Below are 19708 nucleotides of genomic sequence, written 5' to 3' on the forward strand. Positions count from 1 at the left end.
AGCATTAAAAATGTCAACTACTGGTTAAATCCTTCTATATCCTAAAAAGGTTATGAAATGAAAAAATTATTTCAGGATTAAAAAGTATTCAATAGAATTAAAAATTTTAAATGCTAGTTAAATCCTTTCAAATCCTTCTACTCCTTTCGATTATTTTAGTATTAAAAAGTATTTAATATGATTAATCGTGAATTTAGATGCAGGATTTACAGTATTCAGCAGGATTCGAAAGTATTAAAATTTTAATCCTTTTTAATCCTGTCAAATACATTTTTTCTAACTGGGATAATTTTAGGATTGAAAAGAATTAGTTAGAATTGAACTTTTTTCCGAATTCTCTTTTATCCTATTGGATCCTCCGCGAAAACAGAAATAAAATATTATTTTAGAATTAAAAAGAATTACTTAGAATTAGACTGTTTTGAATCCTCTTTTATCCTATTGAATCCTCCGCGGGAACAGAAATAGCAATAATATTTTAGAATTAAAAAGGATAAGTTAGTATTAAAAATATTTAATGCTTTTCTATTCTTTTTGATCCTAAAACGATAATAATTGTTCCCCTAGATGAAGGAAAATTAAAAAGGATTCATTTAATGTTCGATCTGAATTCTCCGGAGAATTGAGAGTATTGAAGAGTATTAAGTAGTATTAAATATGTTTGCTTTTTTAATCCTTTTCCATTCACTTTTTTAACCAGGGATTTACGATCCCAAGGTATTTCATTTACATAATTTATAATTATTCAAAATTCCAACATTTACCAGAAGTCGCTGCTTATTGGCAACAAGTGATTGATATGAATGAGTACCAGAAGTCTAGATTCTCGAACAAGATCATTGAGAGTCTTTTCAATACTGTCACAGATAAACATATCGCGATGCTGGGATTCGCATTTAAAAAAAATACTGGAGACACCAGAGAAAGTCCTGCTATCGCTGTGGCCAAAAATCTACTTGACGAAGGTGCCGTTCTTCATATTTACGATCCTAAGGTATTTCATTTACGTAATTTATAATTATTAAAAATTCCAACAACTTTAGAATAGAAAAGATATATCTTAATAAATTTTGTTTTTATGGTTCCACAGGTAGAAGAAACTCAAAATTTAAGTCCGGCAAATTGCTTGACTGGGACATGTTGAGAGTAATGCACAACCTCAAACGCTTCGCGTTATGAGGCGTGCAATAATTGATAATTTATCAGCTGTAGATATCGATGACGTTAAAAATCGCGTTAATATTTTTGACAATGCGTACAGTGCTACCAAGAACACTCATGCCATTGTCGTATGTACAGAGTGGGATGAATTTATTGTAAGTACACCTCATCAAGTGTACAAAAGCGTATTCTTCTATTGTCTAACATTTATTTATTTCCAGGAACTGGATTTCGAACGTATCTATGCAGAAATGACCAAACTGGCGTACATATTCGATGGTCGTAAAATTCTAGACCATGAAAAATTACAAAAGATTGGTTTCAATGTCCAAACGATTGGCAAACGTGTATCGCGGATCGCCACTTCTAGGACTTGGGGCAGCCCCACACAGATGTGAATTTTTTATAACTGATAATAATTTCAAGTATTAATCGCATTTAAATTCAGTATTCATTGGTAAACTACTGATGACGCAAGTCAATAAAAAGCAATATTTAATGCAATTTTGCAGCAGTATTTTGAATTGTGATGTATATTTTTGTTATTTTTATCAGTATGTTAGTATTTGATCAACTAATCACTATTATTGTAATTAAACATTTGTAATATTTTTATAATATAAATTAATTGATTGGTATTGAATAAACAATCAAATATTTTATTTTTAATTCACATATTTTTTTTATTTAAATTTCATTAGAGCGGCGTTTCATATTACCACCAGAATCACTGGCGCCAAAATTCGAAATATGAAACATTTTCTTTCTTTGAACTAAACGAATTTTCAGGCTTTCAGGCAAAATCCCCACATCACATTCTGACCAGTGTATATTTTGCCTCAATAAGTTTCCATGAAGCAACAAAATGCCCAAATCACAAATAGCCAAAGTGACAAAATGTTGAAATCACAAAATGCAAATGTTTCAATACGTTGGAATAAAAACACGCCCAAGTAACAATTCGACCAATTGAAAAAATGTCAAAGTTAAAAAATCCTGAAATCATACATCGCAGAATTCACGATTCGTCCAAGTGACAATTCGTCAAAATTATAAAATGCCCAGAAAAAAAAGGGAGGATAACCTCAGTCAATAATCTAGAATTCTACAGTACAATGAGTATTATCATAACAGTAACCAGATAATAGATAAAAAAAATCAGCGGTTAGTGTAAATACAAGATAATTGTATATCATAATAATGAATAGTTTTTTTTGGAATTAAACAAGAAGTAAATTTATTATCTTTTATATTTAATAAAAAATAAATAAATTAAAACTGATTATAGTTATTTAAGTAAAAATAATCATTAAAAAAACAAAAAAAAATTTTCTTTGAAATTAGAAACGAATTACTTAAAGTAATTACTAACTCCAAATAAGACATTAATATAGAATATACATATAATTACAACTTGACTAATTTCTATACATTATTTTTACGTACATGTAAATTTTCAAGTCATAAATATATCGTTAAAATTATTTTTTTATTGTTCGTAAATCAATCAATTTTAAAAAATATTAATTCTAAAGATAACTACACTTATCCAAAAAATTAAAGGAACAAAATAATTTTATAAATTTTTTAGTGATTTTTGGAAGGCTGTATTTCCGTAACAAATAATCGTATCGAAAAAACAAATAAAAAGGCCATTCGGCAGCCGAAATGGAAGTAGATTTCTCATTGTTTAATTTTTTTCACTGTTCAAATAAAAGTTAATAATGAAATAAAATTTTTTTTTACATTTTCTTAAAAATTCTCGAGATAATAAAACAAAAAAAATCCAAAAATTGTGAGTATAATGCCAAAAATTGAAGCTAACTAAATGATTTTCAGAAGAATTTTTGATGATAATACACTATATTCTTTGATTTGACGTTATTTAAAGATACGTATGCATATATTCAAACTATCGGACCAATGGTATTCCGGACCCTATTCGAAAAATTATGATAGATTATGGTTTTAATGTTCGAGAATTCTACCATAAGGACAAAGGCGATAATTGGCTTTCAATAAAATCTACTAATAAAATATTCTAAAATTAAAAATTGATTGCGATACATCAAAGTGTCATACTTGAAATTAGTACTAATATTTAAAATAAATAGCCTATTAGAATATTAAACGACGAGTAGATATAGAGAAGATTATCATCATAACTAATGTTAATCTTGTTATTGATATATCATATCATTTATACACTGTCGATAAAACAAAATTGTATATACCCACTAAATTGAGATGTATGGATTTTATAAGTGTCACACTGCGATAATATGAATTTAAGTAGCTCCATGAATGTACTAAAATGTAGGAGAACTAATGCAATAGCAAAATTTCATTGAATGAATGGTAAAATAAGTGATTTCAGTGGACTAGGCATATATATAGGCATAAAAATTAAAGCTTATTCGAAGACCTTTCCGATGAATTTGATATAAAGTCGATAAGTTATCACATTCAAAAGATATTGAAGGAAGAATAAGTAAAAATATATGAATTTTGGACATTTTGAAAATTTGGAAATGCTATAACTTCTAAACTAATCGATCGATTGAGCTCATTTTCAAACTTGAACAAGGTAGTCACCCACAAAATACGTATACTAAGTTTCAAGGTTATCGGTGTGAAATTGTGGCTATAATCAAAGTGAAAACCCGCATAAAATTAGTTTTTATAATATTTTGTAAATGTTCAAAACCATTTATCTACTAGAAAAAATGGTCAAATTAATGAGCTGTATAGTCAAAATTGTAGGCAATCGGACGAGCTTTCACATAGAACAAACGAAAATAAGCTATCTCTTTCCGTTTAGAAGTTACATCCAGTTAAAGCAGCAAACAAATTTTTTTTGAAAATTTTGCAAAATTTCAATTAACCATAACTTCTAAACTTATTGGCCGAATTGGCTCATCTTCGAACTCATCCAAGGTAATCGTCCATAGAATAAGTATACTGTTTCATTAAGATCGGTGTAGAATTGCGGACGCTATCGTTGGAGAACGGCGCGTTATATTATATATATATATATATATATATATATATATATATATATATATATATAAATACATATATAAACTTTTGAACTGAATGTATTTCCTGACTCAGCTCGTCGAGCTGAGTTTAGGGGTAGCAAAATTTTTCCAAAATTCCATCATGAGGACAAATACAATAGTTAGATTGTTATGAAATCTACTAAAAAAAGAAAATTGAAGCATGTAATCTCTAGTTTGAAGATATTCCAGCAAAATATTTATTCGAGCCACGGTTTTTGCGGAATTATAAGAAACAGGTCGAGACAAAATTTTTGTAAATTTTTTAGTTTTGTTTTTAAGGTCTACGGGGCCGGGAAAAATTTTTTCCGAAAAACGAAAAAAAAAATAATAAATAAAACTCAATAAAATGTGAAAAAAAAATTTTTAAAAATCTTGTTTTTCGGAAAAATTTTTTTTTTTTCTCTGTACCTCACATTTACTGAATAACTAACACAAAAATGAAAGGAAATCCGAAAAAAATTGATTTTTTCATTTTGATAACGATTAGACAATTTACGGAACAAAACTTGTTCCTTTAATTGTTTTGCACAACTTTGAGCAATCGGACCAGACAAACGGTTCAATGGATCAATCTGAAAATTTCCAGAGTTTTTAAGGATACATTAAGCTGTAAAATTACCTGGCAACATTATTTTTTTTATCAATATTTGCAGAGTAGCGATGAATCGATTAAAAAACCAGAAAATGGCCATTTTTTAAGGATTATTCAAATGGATATCACGGATAAAAAAAAATTTTTTTTGGAAAAAATCGAAAATGGAGCTTGTAGGGCATTTATTTAAGTTTCTTAAACTGCTCTTTAAATCACAGTGCGGTCTTTATTTGCTGAGATATCAATAATCAAAGTGAAAAGGATACTTTTTCATTTGAAGGCTGATATCTCAGCAGAAAATTGACGTACAGAGAAACAAAAAATTGCAGATTGTAGCTGAATAAATTTCTTAAACGAGTCATGAATTCGTTTTTTTGAAAAATTTTTCCCGGCCCCGTAGACCTTAAAAACAAAACCAAAAAATTAACAAAAATTTTGTCTCGACCTGTTTCTTATAATTTCGCGAAAACCGTGGCACGAAAAAATATTTTGCTGGAATATCTTCAAACTAGAGATTTCAAGCTTCAATTTGCTTTTTTTTTGTTTTTTTGATACGATTATTTTTCACGAAAATACAGCTTTCCAAAAATCACTAAAAAATTTATAAAATTATTTTGTTCCTTTAATTTTTTGGATAAGTGTAATTATCTTTAAAATTAATATTTTTGAAAATTGATTGATTTACGAAAAATAAAAAAATAATTTTAACGATATATTTATGACTTGAAAATTTACATGTACGTAAAAATAATGTATAGAAATTAGTCAAGTTGTAATTATATTTATATTCTATATTAATGTCTTATTTTGACTTGGTAATTACTTTAAGTAATTCGTTTCAAATTTCAAAGAAAATTTTTTTTTGTTTTTTTAATAATTATTTTTATTTAAATTACTATAATTAGTTTTAATTTATTTATTTTTTATTAAATATAAAAGATAATAAATTTACTTCTCGTTCAATTCCAAAAAGTACTATTTATTATTATGATATACAATTATCTTGTTTTTAAATTTACCGCTGATTTTTTTTATCTATTATCTGGTTACTGTTATGATAATACTAATTTTACTGTAGAATTCAAGATTATTGACTGAAGTTATCCTCCCTTTTTTTTCTGGGCATTTTATAATTTTGACGAATTGTCACTTGGACGAATCGTAAATTCTGCGATGTATGATTTCAGGATTTTTTAACTTTGACATTTTTTCAATTGGTTGAATTGTTACTTGGGCGTGTTTTTGTTCCAACGTATTGGAACATTTGCATTTTGTGACTTCAACATTTTGTCACTTTGGCTATTTGTGATTTGGGCATTTTGTTGCTTCATGGAAACTTATTTAGGCGAAATATACACTGGTCAGAATGTGATGTGGGGATTTTGCCTGCAAGCCGATCAAAGACTAACATACTGATAAAAATAACAAAAATATACATCAAAAGTCAAAATACTGCTGCAAAATTGCATTTAATATTGCTTTTTAATGACTTGCGTCATCAGTAGTTTATCAATGAATACTGCATTTAAATGCGATTAATACTTGAAATTATTATTAGTTATAAAAAATTCACATCTGTGTGAGGCTGCCCCAAGTCCTAGAAATGGCGATCCGCGACACACGTTTACCAATCGTTTGGACATTGAAACCAATCTTTTGTAATTTTTCATGGTCTAGAATTTTACGACCATCGAATATATACGCCGGCTTGGTCATTTCTGCATAGATACGTTCGAAATCCAATTCCTGGAAATAAATGAATGTTAGACAATAGAAGAATACGTTTTTGTACACTTGATGAGGTGTACTTACAATAAATTCATCCCACTCTGTACATACGACAATGGCATGAGTGTTCTTGGTAGCACTGTACGCATTGTCAAAAATATTAACGCGATTTTTAACGTCATCGATATCTACAGCTGATAAATTATCAATTATTTGAGTTTCTTCTACCTGTGGAACCATAAAAACAAAATTTATTAAGATCTATCTTTTCTATTCTAAAGTTGTTGGAATTTTTAATAATTATAAATTACGTAAATGAAATACCTTGGGATCGTAAATATGAAGAACGGCCCCTTCGTCAAGTAGATTTTTGGCCACAGCGATAGCAGGACTTTCTATGGTGTCTCCAGTATTTTTTTTAAATGCGAATCCTAGCATCGCGATATGTTTATCTGTGACAGTATTGAAAAGACTCTCAATGATCTTGTTCAAGAATCTAGACTTCTGGTACTCATTCATATCAATCACTTGTTGCCAATAAGCAGCGACTTCTGGTAAAATGAGACACTCGCATATGTATACAAGATTGAGTAGATCTTTTTGGAAGCAAGAGCCACCGAAACCCACTGAGGCTTGAAGGAATTTTGAACCAAGTCGCGAGTCCAAACCAACGGCTCTTGCGACTTCAGATACATCAGCTCCAGTAGCTTCACATACTGCCGACAGCGAATTGCTACTGGATATTCGCTGAGCCAAAATTGCATTAGCCGCTAGCTTAGACAGTTCGGAACTCCACGTGTTGGTGGTGAAGATTTTTTCACGTGGAATCCAGTGCTCGTACATATTACAGAGCTTTTCGATAGCTTCGCGTCCCTTCGGAGAATCTTCACCTCCAATTAAAACACGATCTGGATTCACTAAATTATCAATTGCTGTTCCTTCAGCTAGAAACTCAGGATTTGAATAAATCTACAACGACAACAAAGAAATTAATGATAAGTTTAACAATTATTATTTTTATTAACAATAAACTAAACAAAACAATAAGCAATACCTGATGAGAAACGCCTGGTTTATGATTAGCTCGTAAAATATTCATGATACTTTCAGCAGCTCTAACAGGCACCGTGCTCTTTTCAACGACAATTTTATCATCAGTTGCCACCTCAGCAATCATTCTCGCTGTGTTTTCAACGTACGTTAAATCAGCGGCACGGCCTTTACCATTTCCAAATGTCTTGGTCGGTGTATTTACAGACAAATTTACAGAAAAATTAAATCAGCCTCCTGTATCGCAGCTTCAATGTCCGTAGAGAAGAATAAATTCTTTCCTCGGCATTTCTTGAGCACTTCATCCAAACCCGGCTCATGAATCCGCAGTTTCTCTGAGTTCCACTGAGCTATCTTCTCATTACTCTTATCAACAACCGTCACACGGATATCCGGACACTTCAGTGCTATTACACTACATGTTGGACCACCTACATACCCACCACCAATGCCACTAATTTTTTTGATTGTCATTTTCAAGTCTGAAACATCAAATCGATTATTAAATACCTTCAATTAAAACATTTAGAATTAAAATCATTAAAAAAAAATTAACATTTAAATAAAATATAATTATTTAAATAATTATGTATTTACTCAGGTCAGATCCAACGTCGTTTTTAAAATTGTTTAATTATAAATTCAATGATCAGCCCAGTTAGCTGATAAATTCGAGAATGTCTCCAACTGACAGTACCCGATAATTTATAACAATGAATGCACCAACTACTTGGTTAATATGATTTTAAAGTCTGGCGTTTCAGAAATAATATTCTTCGAATTACAGTTTAATTTAACTTGTATTTTATCACAGATACCTCATAAATTTCAGCTCTTCATAAATAAACACTAGCGCATATTAATTACAATCAAGTTCCGCTCGCAATCCAATAAGAAATGCTCTTAATCCGACTAGTTGGAGTAAAGTTAAAATTAATTTAAAAAAATTATATATAAATAATTCGAGATGAATTATTTACGAACACGATTAGTTATTAATTTGTTACTGCAAAAGCACGATTACAAATTTATTGATTCATAAATAATTGCAATTAATGGACACGTGTTTTAAAAACCCGGGAAAAAATGATTTTGTCTGATCAGACATGATCATATATAATTATACATCAGATTATATATAATCATATATGATTATATATGCGATTATATATAGTTATGCATGAACAGATATAGGATTATATATAATCATACATGATTATATATGGACCTGTATGAGTATGTATATAGATATAGATATAGTTAGATCTGATCGGACATGAGTAACATACGTTCATGTCTAATCATATATAGGTCTATATATAATCAGACCTGATCATATATAACTGTATATGCCCATGTCTAATCATATATGAGATATTATATATAATCAGGTCTGATCAGACATAATTGATTCTAAGTCCATATATAATCAGACCTGACCATATATAACTGTATATGCCCATGTCTAATCATACATAAGATATTATATATAATCAGATCTGATCAGTCATAATTGATTATAAGTCCATGTCTAATCTCATATAGGTCCATATATAATCAGACCTGACCATATATAACTGTATATGCCTATGTCTAATCATATATAGTCAAATCTGACTAAGACATAACTGCGGTACAAGTTTATATCTGATCATATATAGATCTACATATAATTAGATCTGGTCAGACCTGACGTTTGTATGAGAGCCTGTAGTTTGTTATTTATAGATATTTGTTTAAATTTATTTATAAAAAGCTTAATTAAAATAATCAAAGGTTCATTAACAAAAGATTTATTAATAGTTTCAATATATTTTTCACAAATTATAACTATTATTATTATTATTATTATTATTATTATTATTATTATTATTGTTATTATTATTATTATTATTATTATTAATTGTTTTAATGTAAGTTGTCAAAAGTCATAGCAATTTATTACCAAACTTTTTTTATATTGTTTGGTGTTTTACATAAATAATTACCGACCCTTACAAGTTGCATTATCAATTTAATATTATTATATTTGATAAGCAATAGATTATTGGTCAATGATTGGATCTGACCATATATACTTACCTATACATAATCATGTATGATCAGATCTGACCATATCTATTTATATATAATCATATATGATTAGATCTGGCCAATTTTTGGATCTGACCATATATAACTAATTATATATGATCATGTCTGATCAGACAAAATCATTTTTTCCCGGGAAGAAAGAGACTAACCAGGGGCCAGTTCATTCAATGCAAGACAATGAAAATGATAGTTGATATTTATAGTTCATACTACAACATACAGAAGTATACGGCTTGCAGGGAAAATCCCCACATCACATTCTGACCAGTCTATATTTCGCCTAAATACGTTTCCATGAAGCAACAAAATGCCCAAATCACAAAACTAACAATTCGACCAATTGAAAAAATGTCAAAGTTAAAAAATCCTGAAATCATACATGGCAGAATTCACGATTCGTCCAAGTGACAGTTCGTCAAAATTATAAAATGCCCAGAAATAAAAGGGAGGATAACTTCAGTCAATAATCTAGAATTCTAGGCTTGCAGGTAAAATCCCCACATCACATTCTGACCAGTGTATATTTCGCCTAAATAAGTTTCCATGAAGCAACAAAATGCCCAAATCACAAATAGCCAAAGTGACAAAATGTTGAAATCACAAAAATGCAAATGTTTCAATACGTTGGAATAAAAACACGCCCAAGTAACAATTCGACCAATTGAAAAAATGTCAAAGTTAAAAAATCCTGAAATCATGCATGGCAGAATTCACGATTCGTCCAAGTGACAGTTCGTCAAAATTATAAAATGCCTAGAAAAAAAAGGAAGGATAACTTCAGTCAATAATCTAGAATTCTACAGTAAAATGAGTATTATCATAATCGTAACCAGATAATAGATAAAAAAAATCAGCGGTAAATTTAAAAACAAGATAATTGTATGTCATAATAATAAATAGTAGTTTTTGGAATTGAACAACAAGTAAATTTATTATCTTTTATATTTAATAAAAAACAAATAAATTAAAACTAATTATAGTAATTTAAATAAAAATAATTATTAAAAAAACAAAAAAAAATTTCTTTGAAATTTGAAACGAATTACTTAAAGTAATTACCAAGTTCAAATAAGACATTGATATAGAATATAAATATAATTACAACTTGACTAATTTCTATTCATTATTTTTACGTACATGTAAATTTTCAAGTCATAAATATATCGTTAAAATTATTTTTTTATTTTTCGTAAATCAATCAATTTCAAAAAATATTAATTTTAAAGATAACTACACTTATCCAAAAAATTAAAGGAACAAAAAAATTTTATAAATTTGTTATTGATTTTTGGAAGGCTGTATTTTCATGAAAAATGATCGTATCGAAGAAACAAAAGAGCAAATTGAAGCTTGAAATCTCTAATTCGAAGATATTCCAGCAAAATATTTTTTCGAGCCACGGTTTTTGCGGGATCATAAGAAAAAGGTCGAGACAAAATTTTTCTTAATTTTTTGGTTTTGTTTTTAAGGTCTACGGGGCCGGGAAAATTTTTTTAAAAAAACCAATTCATGACTCGCTTAGGAAATTTATTCAGCTACAATCTGCATTTTTTTTTCTCTGTAAATCAATTTGCTGCTGAGATATCAGCCTTCAAATGAAAAAGGATCCTTTTGTCTTTGATTATTGATATCTCAGCAAATAATGGCCGCACAGTAATTAAAAGGGCAGTTTAAGAAACTTAAATAAAGTCCCTACAAGCTCCATTTTCGATTTTTTCCAAAACAAATTTTTTTTTATCCGTGATATCCATTTGAAAAATCCTTAATAAATGGCCATTATCTGGTTTTTTAGTCGACTCATCGCTACTCTGCAAATATTAATAAAAAAAATAATGTTGCCAGGTAATTTTACAGCTAAATGTATCTCCAAAAACTCTGGAAACTTTCAGATTGATCCATTGAACCGTTTGTCTGGTCCGATTGCTCAAAGTTTTGCAAAACAATTAAAAGAACAAGTTTTGTTCCTTAAATTGTCTAATCGTTATCAAAATAAAAAAATCAATTTTTTCGGATTTCCTTTCATTTTTGTGTTGGTTATTCAGTAAATGTAAGGTGAAGAGAAAAAAAAAAATTTTTTCTAAAAAACGAGATAAAACAAGAATTTTTTTACGTTTTATTCAGTTTTATTAGTAGATTTCATGAAAATCTAACTATTGTATTTGTCCTCATGATGGAATTTTTGAAAAATTTTGCTACCTCTAAACTCAGCTCGACGAGGTGAGTCAGGAAATACATTCAGTTCAAAAGTTTATATATGTATTTATATATATATATATATATATATATATATATATATATATATATATATATATATATATATATATATATATATAATATAACGCGCCGTTCTCCAACGATAGCGTCCGGAATTCTACACCGATCTTAATGAAACAGTATACTTATTCTATGGACGATTACCTTGGATGAGTTCGAAGATGAGCCAATTCGGCCAATAAGTTTAGAAGTTATGGTTAATTGAAATTTTGCAAAATTTTCAAAAAAAATTTGTTTGCTGCTTTAACTGGATGTAACTTCTAAACGGAAAGAGATAGCTTATTTTCGTTTGTTCTATGTGAAAGCTCGTCCGATTGCCTACAATTTTGACTATACAGCTCATTAATTTGACCATTTTTTCTAGTAGATAAATGGTTTTGAACATTTACAAAATATTATAAAAACTAATTTTATGCGGGTTTTCACTTTGATTATAGCCACAATTTCACACCGATAACCTTGAAACTTAGTATACGTATTTTGTGGGTGACTACCTTGTTCAAGTTTGAAAATGAGCTCAATCGATCGATTAGTTTAGAAGTTATAGCATTTCTAAATTTTCAAAATGTCCAAAACTCATATATTTTTACTTATTCTTCCTTCAATATCTTTTGAATGTGATAACTTATCGACTTTATATCGAATTCATCGGAAACGTCTTCGAATAAGCTTTAATTTCCATACCTATATATATGCCTAGACCACTGAAATCACTTATTTTACCATTCATTCAATGAAATTTTGCTATTGCATTAGTTCTCCTACTTCTCAGTACATTCATGAAGCTACTTAAATTCATATTATCGCAGTGTGACACTTATTAAATCCATACATCTCAATTCAGTGGGTATATACAATTTTGTTTTATCGACAGTGTATAAATGATATGATATATCAATAACAAGATTAACATTAGTTATGATGATAATATTCTCTATATCTACTCGTCGTTTGATATTCTAATAGGCTATTTATTTCAAATATTAGTACTAATTCCAAGTATGACACTTTGATGTATCGCCATCAATTTTTAATTTTAGAATATTTTATTAGTAGATTTTATTGAAAGCCAATTATCGCCTTTGTCCTTATGGTAGAATTCTCGAGCATTAAAACCATAATCTATCATAATTTTTCGAATAGGGTCCGGAATACCATTGGTCCGATAGTTTGAATATATGCATACGTATCTTTAAATAACGTCAAATCAAAACATATAGTGTACTATCATCAAAAATTCTTCTGAAAATCATTTAGTTAGCTTCAATTTTTGGCATTATACTTATAATTTTTGGATTTTTTTTGTTTTATTATCTCGAGAATTTTTAACAAAATGTAAAAAAAAATTTTATTTCATTATTAACTTTTATTTGAACAGTGAAAAAAATTAAACAATGAGAAATCTACTTCCATTTCGGCTGCCGAATGGCCTTTTTTTTTTTTTTTTTTTTCGTTTTTCGGAAAAAAATTTTTTTTTCTCTTTACCTCAAATTTACTGAATAACTAACACAAAAATGAAAGAAAATCCGAAAAAAATTGATTTTTTCATTTTGATAACGATTAGACAATTTACGGAACAAAACTTGTTCCTTTAATTGTTTTGCACAACTTTGAGCAATCGGACCAGACAAACGGTTCAATGGATCAATCTGAAAATTCCCAGAGTTTTTGAGGATACATTAAGCTGTAAAATTACCTGGCAACATTATTTTTTTTATCTATATTTGCAGAGTAGCGATGAGTCTACTAAAAAACCAGAAAATGGCCATTTTTTAAGGATTATTCGAATGGATATCACGGATGAAAAAAATTTTTTTTTGGAAAAAATCGAAAATGGAGCTTGTAGGGACTTTATTTAAGTTTCCTCAACTGCCCTTTAAATTACTGTGCGGTCAATATTTGCTGAGATATCAATAATCAAAGACAAAAGGATCCTTTTTCATTTGAAGGCTGATATCTCAGCAGAAAATTGACGTACAGAGAACCAAAAAAATGCAGATTGTAGCTGAATAAATTTCCTAAGAGTCATGAATTCGTTTTCTTGAAAAAATTTTCCCGGCCCCGTAGACCTTAAAAACAAAACCAAAAAATTTACAAAAATTTTGTCTCGACCTGTTTCTTATAATTCCGCAAAAACCGTGGCTCGAAAAAATATTTTGCTGGAATATCTTCAAACTAGACATTTCAAGCTTCAATTTGCTTTGCTTTGTTTTTTCGATACGATCATTTTTCACGAAAATACAGCCTTCCAAAAATCACTAAAAAATTTATAAATTTATTTTGTTCCTTTAATTTTTTGGATAAGTGTAGTTATCTTTAAAATTAATATTTTTGAAAATTGATTGATTTACGAAAAATAAAAAAATAATTTTAACGATATATTTATGACTTGAAAATTTACATGTACGTAAAAATAATGTATAGAAATTAGTCAAGTTGTAATTATATTTATATTCTATATTGATGTCTTTTGTCTTGGTTTGAAATTATTTTGACTTGGTAATTTCTTTAAGTAATTCGTTTCAAATTTCGAAGAAAATTTTTTTTTGTTTTTCCAATAATTATTTATATTTAAATTACTATAATTAGTTTTAATTTATTTATTTTTTATTAAATATAAAAGATAATAAATTTACTTGTTGTTCAATTTCAAAAAGTACTATTTATTATTATGATATACAATTATCTTGTTTTTAAATTTACCGCTGATTTTTTTTATCTATTATCTGGTTACTGTTATGATAATACTCATTTTACTGTAGAATTCTATATTATTGACTGAAGTTATCCTCCCTTTTATTTATGGGCATTTTATAATTTTGACGAACTGTCACTTGGACGAATCGTGAATTCTGCCATGTATGATTTCAGGATTTTTTAACTTTGACATTTTTTCAATTGGTCGAATTGTTACTTTTGTGATTTGGGCATTTTGTTGCTTCATGGAAACGTATTTAGGCGAAATATACACTGGTCAGAATGTGATGGGGGGATTTTCCCTGCAAGCCGTATACTTCTGTATGTTGTAGTATGAACTATTAATATCAACTATCATTTTCATTGTCTTGCATTGAATGAACTGGCCCCTGGTTAGTCTCTTTCTTTTTAAAACACGTATCCATTAATTGCAATTATTTATGAATCAATAAATTTGTAATCGTGCTTTTGCAGTAATAAATTAATAACTAATCGTGTTCGTAAATAATTCATCTCGAATTATTTGTATATAATTTTTTTAAATTAATTTTAACTTTACTCCAACTAGTCGGATCAAGAGAATTTCTTATTGGATTGCGAGCGGAACTTGATTGTAATTAATATGCGCTAGTGTTTATTTATGAAGAGCTGAAATTTATGAGGTATCTGTGATAAAATACAAGTTAAATTAAACTGTAATTCGAAGAATATTATTTCTGAAACGCCAGACTTTGAACCAATTAGTTGGTGCATTCATTGTTATAAATTATTGGGTACTGTCAGTTGGAGACATTCTCGAATTTTTTAGCTAACTGGGCTGATCATTGAATTTATAATTAAACAATTTTAAAAACGACGTCGGATCTGACCTGAGTAAATACATAATTATTTAAATAATTATATTTTATTTAAATGTTAATTTTTTTTTAATGATTTTAATTCTAAATGTTTTAATTGGAGGTATTTAATAATCGATTTGATGTTTCAGACTTGAAAATGACAATCAAAAAAATTAGTGGCATTGGTGGTGGGTATGTAGGTGGTCCAACACGTAGTGTAATAGCACTGAAGCGTCCGGATATCCGTGTGACGGTTGTTGATAAGAGTAATGAGAAGATAACTAAGTGGAACTCTTAGAAACTGCCGATTTATGAGCCGGGTTTGGATGAAGTGGTCAAGAAATGCCGAGGAAAGAATTCATTATTCTCTACGGACATTGAAGCTGCGATACAGGAGGTTGATTTAATTTTTATTTCTGTAAATACACCGACCAAGACATTTGGAAATGGTAAAGGCCGTGCCGCTGATTTAACGTACGTTGAAAACACAGCGAGAATGATTGCTGAGGTGGCAACTGATGATAAAATTGTCGTTGAAAAGAGCACGGTGCCTGTTAGAGCTGCTGAAAGTATCATGAATATTTTACGAGCTAATCATAAACCAGGCGTTTCTCATCAGGTATTGCTTATTGTTTTGTTTAGTTTATTGTTAATAAAAATAATAATTGTTAAACTTATCATTAATTTCTTTGTTGTCGTTGTAGATTTATTCAAATCCTGAGTTTCTAGCTGAAGGAACAGCAATTGATAATTTAGTGAATCCAGATCGTGTTTTAATTGGAGGTGAAGATTCTCCGAAGGGACGCGAAGCTATCGAAAAGCTCTGTAATATGTACGAGCACTGGATTCCACGTGAAAAAATCTTCACCACCAACACGTGGAGTTCCGAACTGTCTAAGCTAGCGGCTAATGCAATTTTGGCTCAGCGAATATCCAGTATCAATTCGCTGTCGGCAGTATGTGAAGCTACTGGAGCTGATGTATCTGAAGTCGCAAGAGCCGTTGGTTTGGACTCGCGACTTGGTTCAAAATTCCTTCAAGCCTCAGTGGGTTTCGGTGGCTCTTGCTTCCGAAAAGATCTACTCAATCTTGTATACATATGCGAGTATCTCAATTTACCAGAAGTCGATGCTTATTGGCAACAAGTGATTGATATGAATGAGTACCAGAAGTCTAGATTCTCAAACAAGATCATTGAGAGTCTTTTCAATACTGTCACAGATAAACATATCGCGATGCTAGGATTCGCATTTAAAAAAAATACTGGAGACACCAGAGAAAGTCCTGCTATCGCTGTGGCCAAAAATCTACTTGACGAAGGGGCCGTTCTTCATATTTACGATCCCAAGGTATTCCATTTACGTAATTTATAATTATTAAAAATTCCAACAACTTTAGAATAGAAAAGATATATCTTAATAAATTTTGTTTTTATGGTTCCACAGGTAGAAGAAACTCAAATAATTGATAATTTATCAGCTGTAGATGTCGATGACGTTACAAATCGCATTAATATTTTTGACAATGCGTACAGTGCTACCAAGAACACTCATGCCATTGTCGTATGTACAGAGTGGGATGAATTTATTGTAAGTACACCTCATCAAGTGTACAAAAACGTATTCTTCTATTGTCTAACATTCATTTATTTCCAGGAATTGGATTTCGAACGTATCTATGCAGAAATGACCAAGCCGGCGTATATATTCGATGGTCGTAAAATTCTAGACCATGAAAAATTACAAAAGATTGGTTTGAATGTCCAAACGATTGGTAAACGTGTGTCGCGGATCGCCATTTCTAGGACTTGGGGCAGCCTCACACAGATGTGAATTATTTATAACTAATAATAATTTCAAGTATTAATTGAATTTAAATGCAGTATTCATTGTTAAACTACTGATGACGCAAGTCATTAAAAAGCAATATTTAATGCAATTTAGCAGCAGTATTTTGAATTTTGATGTATATTTTTGTTATTTTTATCAGTATGTTAGTCTTTGATCAACTAATCACTATTATTGTAATTAAACATTTGTAATATTTTTATAATATAAATTTATTAATTAGTATTGAATAAACAATCAAATATTTTATTTTTAATTCACATATTTTTTTTATTTGAATTTCATAAGAGCGGCGTTTCATATCACCACCGGAATCACTGGCGCCAAAATTCGAAATATAAAACATTTTCTTTCTTTGAACTAAACGAATTTTCATAATTAATTTAAATTTCTCACTTTATTTAATAAAACTTCTCCGCGGGAAACGTATTTTTAGAATGGCCGCCTAGAGCGCATCACTCTGTGGCCCAGGAATTTACGGCTTGCAGGCAAAATCCTCACATCACATTCTGACCAGTGTACATTTCGCCTATGGAGACTATATACAGGAGACCGAACTCGTATGGCTCTGGTAGCTCGAATCCGAGACAGAAACGGTCATTGTCGCTTATTCGTCCAGTGGCCTGAAGATGTCTCTCACGTTTGCTTTTATTTAGAAAAATATTTAAAAGAGAGAGAGAGGTAAAATTTCATCATAAGGAGTAAATATCTAAACCTTTGAAAGTGGTGCCCTCAGCAGAAGCCTTGTGAACTTTTTCGAAATAACTTTCACATATAATTCACAAGATATATTTTAATATTAGTTTATTTGTCTTTTTTCCATGTGAACTAATAGAGAAAAAGTATTCTTAATCGTATTTTGGTTGAATAACAAGTTTGATGGTTTATTAATTTTTTTTCAGGCTCACTTGTTGAAATAATCCCAAATTATTGATTAAATTAAACTTAATTAATTTAACATCGCAGTTTTTTCGAATTTTTGTTTAAACTACATTAAGGAAAAAAAAAAAATTATGTTCTGCCTTTATAATAATTGAAAACTTTATTGATAACAGTGATATATAAATATATTGTTTTTTTTTAACATGTGAATTTTATACATATATACATATATATTACATACAGCGATTATCTTATGATCTATTGCATCTTTGCCATCTTGCGATACTTTCTCGATTCATTACTTGACACTCTATTTTCGGTATTGAATCGTTTCGCAATGAAATGCATGCGGATTATAAAGAAATAATCGATTATCGATTTAGTGAATTCTTTTTGATGTTTTTGGCATCCAACTACCTGTATCGCTTCTTTGCTATCAAGAACGGTATAACAACTTTGAAATAATGTATCCTTATTAATTTTATTACTCTGCGTCACTTGCCGAATCTCTTGCTCAATGCAATCTAATAAATTTATTAGTTTGAGTATATAGTTGTGGAGTATATAGTCTCCATAATTTCGGCTAAATAAGTTTCCATGAAGCAACAAAATGCCCAAATCACAAATAGCCAAAGTGACAAAATGTTGAAATCACAAAATGCAAATGTTTCAATACGTTGGAATAAAAACACGCCCAAGTAACAATTCGACCAATTGAAAAAATGTCAAAGTTAAAAAATCCTGAAATCATGCATACATCGCAGAATTCACGATTCGTCCAAGTGACAATTCGTCAAAATTATAAAATGCCCAGAAAAAAAAGGGAGGATAACTTCAGTCAATAATCTAGAATTCTACAGTAAAATTAGTATTATCATAACAGTAACCAGATAATAGATAAAAAAAATCAGCGGTAAATTTAAAAACAAGAGAATTGTATATCATAATGATAAATAGTACTTTTTGGAATTGATCAAGAAGTAAATTTATTATCTTTTATATTTAATAAAAAATAAATAAATTAAAACTAATTATAGTAATTAAAATAAAAATAATTATCGAAAAAACAAAAAAAAATTTTCTTCGAAATTTGAAACGAATTACTTAAAGAAATTACCAAGTCAAAATAAGACATTAATATAGAATATAAATATAATTACAACTTGACTAATTTCTATACATTATTTTTACGTACATGTAAATTTTCAAGTCATAAATATATCGTTAAAATTATTTTTTTATTTTTCGTAAATCAATTAATTTTAAAAAATATTAATTTTAAAGATAACTACACGTATCCAAAAAATTAAAGGAACGAAATAATTTTATAAATTTTTTATTGATTTTTGGAAGGCTGTATTTTCGTGAAAAAAAATCCTATCGAAAAAACAAAAAAAAGCAAATTGAAGCTTGAAATGTCTAGTTTGAAGATATTCCAGCAAAATATTTTTTCGAGCCACGGTTTTTGCGGAATTATAAGAA

General features: G+C 29.2%; 1 protein-coding gene and 2 pseudogenes across 1 annotated transcript; 2 read left to right on the forward strand and 1 right to left on the reverse strand.

Annotated features, from left to right (window-relative positions):
- The first annotated feature begins 1102 nt into the window (after positions 1–1102).
- Positions 1103–1559, forward strand: LOC130676383 (UDP-glucose 6-dehydrogenase-like). The gene is made up of 2 exons (XM_057482535.1): positions 1103–1316; positions 1383–1559. Exons 1-2 carry the CDS (start codon positions 1176–1178, stop codon positions 1557–1559), a joined length of 318 nt encoding a protein of 105 aa, XP_057338518.1. The 5' UTR covers positions 1103–1175.
- Positions 1560–6384: 4825 nt separating this feature from the next.
- LOC130675561 (UDP-glucose 6-dehydrogenase-like) lies at positions 6385–8076 on the reverse strand (annotated as a pseudogene).
- Positions 8077–15645: 7569 nt separating this feature from the next.
- LOC130675576 (UDP-glucose 6-dehydrogenase-like) lies at positions 15646–17329 on the forward strand (annotated as a pseudogene).
- Positions 17330–19708: the final 2379 nt, after the last annotated feature.

This window comes from Microplitis mediator, chromosome 10 (genome assembly GCF_029852145.1).
Source record: "Microplitis mediator isolate UGA2020A chromosome 10, iyMicMedi2.1, whole genome shotgun sequence".
Lineage (NCBI taxonomy): Eukaryota > Metazoa > Arthropoda > Insecta > Hymenoptera > Braconidae > Microplitis > Microplitis mediator.

Excerpts from the sequence above, each read along its gene's own strand:
- LOC130676383 (XM_057482535.1), top strand. The coding sequence starts at position 1,176 with ATGAGGCGTGCAATAATTGATAATTTATCAGCTGTAGATATCGATGAC. Across the intron at positions 1,317-1,382 it reads CAGAGTGGGATGAATTTATT|GAACTGGATTTCGAACGTAT; the intron begins GTAAGTACACCT and ends ATTTATTTCCAG.